Source organism: Diachasma alloeum, unplaced genomic scaffold, assembly GCF_001412515.2.
Source record: "Diachasma alloeum isolate Michigan unplaced genomic scaffold, Dall2.0 Dall_scaffold_00185, whole genome shotgun sequence".
Taxonomy (NCBI): domain Eukaryota; kingdom Metazoa; phylum Arthropoda; class Insecta; order Hymenoptera; family Braconidae; genus Diachasma; species Diachasma alloeum.
The window spans coordinates 203,108-209,627 of NW_021680351.1; the positions used below are offsets into that span (position 1 = coordinate 203,108).

Genomic DNA, 6,520 nt, shown 5'->3' on the forward strand with positions numbered 1-6,520 from the left:
CAACAACACACGTGACAGCAGTTCAAACGCCTCGAGAGAACAAAGAAAATATAAAAGCCACTGCCAGTGAAGTTGTTCAGTTTTTTAGAACCTGCAGCGAGTGTATTCCACGTTTACTCCGTCAAATTATCCCATTAAACCCCTGTTAACCAAAAAATGCAGCAATGACTTCCATCGAAGCCCTCCACGAGAAATTCCTGACGACATCGATAATAGGCCTGAGAGTGCTGGAAGTGTACGACCCCTCCTTCGAGAAGGACCCCCTGGACTTCATTCACAGGAACTTTGACCTCTACCACAAGAAAGTCCACGAGAACACAGCAACTGGTGAGCAACACGAGGCCTTTCGTACGTTATTATGTTACCAGTATCAATTGCAAGCTAAAAGCAATTTTCAATGCCGAAGTCGTCACTCTCACCACAATCTGTTGAACAATGTGATAAAAAATCTGCTGTGCCCCGAGGACAACGACGAGAACATGAGAACAATCCTCGACGATGTAGCAATCCTGCAGATTATTCTTTACCTAAACCTAGACCAAATAGGTAAACTGTTCAGAGAGACTTTGAAGTTCACATCAGACCAGATTCACAAGGGGAACGCCCTCCAGGATTGCCTCCCAGTGGTGGAGACCCTCGTGGACGGTTTGTCTCTGAGAAAAAAAATTGAGGGCGATTCTGAGAAGGATGTCCTGACCCTGCTGTCACGCGAAATGAAGCTCTGGTTTCGAGTAATCGACGAGAACAATTCAGGAGACTGGACCCCATTCCTGTCGATCCTCCTCAAAGTCACGACGACTTTTCCCGAGGTTTTCCTCAACTTCTCGTGGGATCTGGTCGCTGGATGCAGACCTGGACACGAGGAAAGGAGAGCATTAACTCTCCTGTGTAGCATCATCGACGATCTCTTCTCTAAATCCTCCCAGGGATCTTTCCCCTCAGCAGTCTCCAAGAACTTGAGCTTCTGTTTCAACTCGAGAGTCCTCTCCCTCATCTGCAGCCACCTGACCTCGCCAGTCCAGCTCTACAGAAAGCAGTCGCAGTACGTCCTGAGGAGAATAACCGATTACTCAAGGGAGCATCTCCAGCAAATCTTCCCTGAGAGGAAGGGGAACCCCCTGAAGCCCCCCTTCGTCTTCTCAAACAGCCCCGAACTGGATGTCGAAAAGATAAAGAATAATTACTTCTTCCTCCTGGAAACCCTGGAAGGGAAGCAAGCACAGCTGATCCTTCCTCAACTGAATCTCCTGGACAATCTTCTGGACGCGAGCATCTCCGAGGGGGTAATCGACATCCTCTGGGTCAGGTGCATTTTCACTCGGATCCTCACCCACGACAACATCACGATCTCAAAGGCAGGACTGATAATGGTCCTTCGGATGGAGCTCGAGGTCTTCGATGACGGGTTCATCAGCTTGTTGACGCAGTCGTTGAACCACACGTTCTTGTACGAGAGTCAGAACTTCTTTTCCAGACCCAGGATCGCCGAAGAGTTATCAAAGCTGTTCGTCAAGGCAGAAATCAGCAGGACGAACCTCATCCGTAAGGTCATCTTGGCAGCTGCGCAAGTCCCCTGGCAGCCGATCCCCCTGTTTTACGTCCTGGAGGCACTGGGGAGGGACAACAGAGAAATCCAGGTGGAACACAACGTCTGGACATCCAAGGAGTTGGAGGCCCTGAAGACCATCGCCGAGAGGTACCTGAAGAATCAAAGTGGGATGATGCAGATCGCCACGAAGACGAACATCCTCAGTTGCATTACCATTTACGTCAGACCACCCCTGGACCTTCGAGATCTGGGGCAATTCTTCCTGATGATCGGGGACGAGGGGTTCTTGAAACGAGATAATAATAACTGGAGGCGCATCACGAGTTTCCTGAGGGATCACGTCGAGGAGGCGACGGCCTTGGAGTTTGTTTCTGCGAGTTGCGAGTCACTCAAGAGTGATGAGGACATCAAGTCTTTGGGGCTTCTGATTGTCCTGCTGTACGACTCTGGGAGTCCCTTCTTCAGGGCTTGCGTCAGCTCGGATCCATTGGCCAAAATATTGTCCCCCCTGAATGCTCACAGAGATGAAAATCCTTCAGGATTGCTCGTCTCCCTGAAGATGATCAGTTGCTTGATGGAGCTGTCACCGAGGCTCAGTGACTCTTACGTCCAACTGATCTTCGGATCTTCCAAGAACATTCTCAATCTCATCTGGAGTGGCCCCACGTCGAGAGCCCCAGGATCCTTCGACGAAGGCCTTGTCTACGTGAGTGCTCTGAAAGCGATGATCACACTTCGAGATTTGTCCAACGACTTCACCGAGTCCCTCAACAGAATGATGAAGCTTGAGAGGGAAGAGGTGAAGAGGATCGACGAGCTCATCAACTCGAATAAAACTCCCTTGCTGCAGGCGTGGTATTCCCTGAACATCTTGTTCCTGAGTAACAACGAGAGGATCGAATGTTCCAGACGAGTTCTGGACGACGACGAGAGGATAGTCTCTGCCTTCCACATCCTCATCGCGAAGATCCACTACCGTAGGATTCGCACTGCTGACAATCTCCCCGAGGCCTTCTACCGAAAGCTCTTCAGCGAAAGGCTCATGATCCTAGCGGAGACTCAATCCCCCGAGTCAATCCCCTTGATGGCGTCGATCCTCTCATTAATTTTTATCAGGCTGAAAGACTCAGTGAATGTAATCATGGACTGTGTGGAGACGATTCAGGAGGCGATTGAGACCTCCTGGAGGAGTTTATGGAGCATGCAGAGATCCCCGGAATTCTGGGGCTCTGCCAGGGAACTGATAAGGCTCGTTTGGTCTGAGAATCTCTTCAAGATCCCGAAACTGAGGCGCATTGTCCTGACGTACGCCGAAGAGATCATCTCGAGGACTGACAACACGTCTCCATTGAGGTATCTCCTGTTCCACCAGATCAACCTGGTGTCTGGACAGTACATTCTGTTCTTCCGCCAAGTAATCCTGACTTCAATCCTCCAGACAGATGGAGGGAAGAATAGAAAGGTCGAAGTGCAGACGTTGAAGTACATCAAGCAGATGTACATGATTGACGTTTTTGAGAAGTCCTTGATGACGGGGTTGGGGGCTTACACAGACAAGATGACGAGGGCTTTGCTGGTGACGATGATCTTGAAGCTGGGGACGAGGACAGAGGGGAAGGACCCGAAAGAATTATTGTCGAGTTACGTTCCTCAGTTGATCTCCACCTTGGAGAAGCACAAGAATGCTTCCTCTGAGGATTCTGATGCTCACAGGTTGAGGATGAGGGTCATGCAGGTGCTGCTGCTGTTGAATGTCGATGATGAACATGCCAAGAAGGTCCATGATGCTCTGCGTGAGCTACTTCTGGCTGAGAAAAACCCGATGAGTGTGAGGATCATGCAGGAGTGGGTACTTGTGAGGCTCTACGTGGACAACGAAGACATGACTGCCCTCATCTGGGATTTATTCCCAGTTTTTCGTGAGAAGCAGCCCGAAAGCTTGATGTCTCTAATGTCGATCGTGCATCACGTGGCGAAGGGACTGTACTCCAACGAGAGGCTGGTGTACCTGAAGAAGGCTGTGGAGAACATTCTGCCGAGTAGCTGCTTCGCTCAGAACAGGGAGCTGCAGTTGCACTCGCAGGTCGTCCTCCTGAAACTGTTTGAGTTGATTGGGGAGATCGATCCCACGGAGTTGAGGGAGTACGACTCCTTCAGGAAGGCTGTGCACGATAATCTTGAGAGTGAGAGGGTCAAGGTGAAAACTGAAGAGATGATGGAGAACTTTTATCTCCCGAGGTTTGATGCCACTGGGGATTTAAATCTCCAGACCATCTTTTATGATGTTTTGAGACTGTCTAATGAGGATATGGGGGAATGGATTGAACCTGAGGTGTTTGCGGAACTCCTACCTGGATACCTGAACTACCAGTGGTTTCGGTATTGGTATGAAGGTGGGCAGTTGATTGGGAGAGAGCCTCCAGTGATGAAGAGAATTGAGCTTCCAGACATTATCCTCCAAGACGTTTCCCAGGAGGAGGTGATCGTTGGCATCGAGGGGGGGATCACCCCAGCTGCTTCAGGTGGAATTCTCCCAATTATACTGAGACCACAATTGACGAGTAATGACACTGGTTTGATCGTAATTGCAAGTCTGATCGAGGACTTCTGTAATCTGGACGGTCTGACCAGAGCAGCAGAGATTTTTTGTGCCAGAGAATTGGTCCTGGAGGCCAAGCGACATACTGAGGATAAAGACTTGAAGGGGATCACGATATCAGAGGTGAAACCTCAGGAGCTTCGAGAGTACCTACTCCAGAAGAAGTCCAGGGGCTGGAAGCTAGTTGGAGCTGAGAAGACTGTCAACAGTGTCAATCTTCTTAACATGAAGTTTAATAAGAAGACAATTCTTATTTTGGGGTAAATATTCCTCTCCTTGATTATTTTACATTGGTAGAAGTCTTTATTTATTGCTAATATGGTAAAAAAAATTGTTCAGCGATTAAATGAATGAATTCATGTTGATGAGAGTTTTTGTATTCTCCGAGGAATGAAAACACTGGGATACCAGCCAATTTGATTCAACTAATGGACACGTGTGTGGAGATTCCTCAGGCAGAAGTTCCTCGATCTCTGAACGTACAAGGCACTGGAACAATTTGCCTGTGGCAGTACGCACAACAACACCTTCTCCACAGTTCATAACTATTGATAAACCGAAAAGTTGAATAATAAACCAAATCATGATTATTTTTTCTAAAGCTTCAATCGTTGCATTGAATTGTTTTTCCCATGATTCTCTCACAGACTGATGGAACCATTTATTTATTGTGAACAAGGTATGTTAACTACTAACAAATAGTAGAGTTAAATATTTCAACTAAACAAAAAAATTGTTTAGTTATTAAAAATGTAAAAAAAACTGTTTAATGTTTACTGTACTGAACTCAGTGATTTATTACTCCAATGAATGCATCAGTATCGTTCACATCTATCTGATTTCATTAATAATTTGTTGTCTATGAGACTTACATGAATGAATAATTAATTAAAAAACTTAAACATCGTAACCAACGAGGTGCCTCTTGCCAATGCATTCACCAACGAAGAACCAGCACCAGATTTCTATTCCCACGAGGGTGTTGATCCATGCCTCCTTGACAGTGAGATTTTTGTAGGCACCAGTTTTTGCACTGTGAATCAATTTACCAAGACCGGCACGAATTGCTGGGATGTCACCTGGCTTTGGCGGAACTAGTTCGACCTTGGCGTAACGCAGGAAGATCTCCGCCTGGGGTTTGGCGACTGTTACTGCAGCTGTAATTAATTAAAAACAAAAATTATTGTAGTCTCAACGAATCCAGGAGTTGAACAAATCAGAAACGCACGATTTCGTTAAATTTCATTCATTCAGAGTGAGAAAAATAATTAATTCATTAAAAATACATGAAATATTTCAATAGTAATATCAGAAACTAGCAGTTATGTAAGAATTGTGAGGTTTTCATGACTCGAAAATAGGTTAAATTGCTATTTTTGATTATTTATAGTAGGATTTAATGGGGTAATTACTCTTGGCAAGTGTTACTGCCTTTCCAACGAGTCCAGACATCTTCCCAGGGTGATATTATACCGTTGACTAACCACTTGGTCGAACCCACTGAAGGGTAGATGAAGAAATGACGACAGAACTGAAGAGAGGTTAACCTGTTCGGTGCAGATTGATCCGACTTCAAGGGGAGATCTCAACCCGCGAAATCACGTGAAGTGATCGTTTTCACGGGGGGAAGATCCGATCAATTAGCCCCTCATGTATAGATATTCCAAATTTTTATTTTTTTCCTCATTGAAGTAGTTATGAAGATAATTGCGAGCTAACAAAAAACATTTGATAGTTAGTACTTTTTTAAAAATAAATTTTTGAAAAATCACCCCTGAACAAAAAGGCGTTATCCCCCCTATTTCATTATTTCCAAAAATTTTTATCACCAATCGGTAGCAAATTGTTTGAAGATTTTTGCGAGTTAAGAAAAAATCGTCAATGCACTCCTATTATTGTGTAAANATCCCCCCTATTTCATTATTTCCAAAAAATTTTATCACCAATCGGTAGCAAATTGTTTGAAGATTTTTGCGAGTTAAGAAAAAATCGTCAATGCACTCCTATTATTGTGCAAATTAACAATTCCAATTTCAACTGAAAACCAGAGTTGATTACCAGAGTTTGTAGCAGATCTGTCAGACAAGATATGAATGTTTTTTTGAGCTCAAATGAAAGAGCGGGTCGAGAAATGGCGTGCAGAAGTCTTTAAAGATGACAAATCTCTCTAAAGATGATGTCTGTTTTCAATTGAAAAGCGCAATTGTGACAACATTTTCCAGTGGGTTCTAGGAGTCTCCCCTGGTTCAACACCATCTTTAGAGGTCCTAGCACGCCATTTCTCGACCCGCTCTTTCGTTTGAGCTCAAAAAAACATTCATATCTTGTCTGACATCGCTGCTACAAACTCGGGCCTACAACTCGGGCCTTCA

At 45.4% G+C, this 6,520-nt stretch overlaps 2 protein-coding genes across 2 annotated transcripts; one reads left to right on the forward strand and one right to left on the reverse strand.

Moving 5' to 3' along the window:
* Window positions 1-164: 164 nt before the first annotated feature.
* On the forward strand, window positions 165-4,932 carry LOC107047999. The gene is made up of 2 exons (XM_015270947.2): window positions 165-4,408; window positions 4,537-4,932. The coding sequence occupies exons 1-2, from the start codon at window positions 165-167 to the stop codon at window positions 4,691-4,693; spliced, it is 4,401 nt and encodes a 1,466-aa protein (XP_015126433.1). The 3' UTR covers window positions 4,694-4,932.
* On the reverse strand, window positions 4,914-5,738 carry LOC107048146 (ATP synthase subunit g, mitochondrial). Its single transcript, XM_015271177.2, has 2 exons — window positions 5,561-5,738; window positions 4,914-5,305 (listed from the first exon to the last, which is right to left on the reverse strand). Exons 1-2 carry the CDS (start codon window positions 5,598-5,600, stop codon window positions 5,046-5,048), a joined length of 300 nt encoding a protein of 99 aa, XP_015126663.1. The 5' UTR covers window positions 5,601-5,738; the 3' UTR covers window positions 4,914-5,045.
* Between the last annotated feature and the right edge of the window lie 782 nt (window positions 5,739-6,520).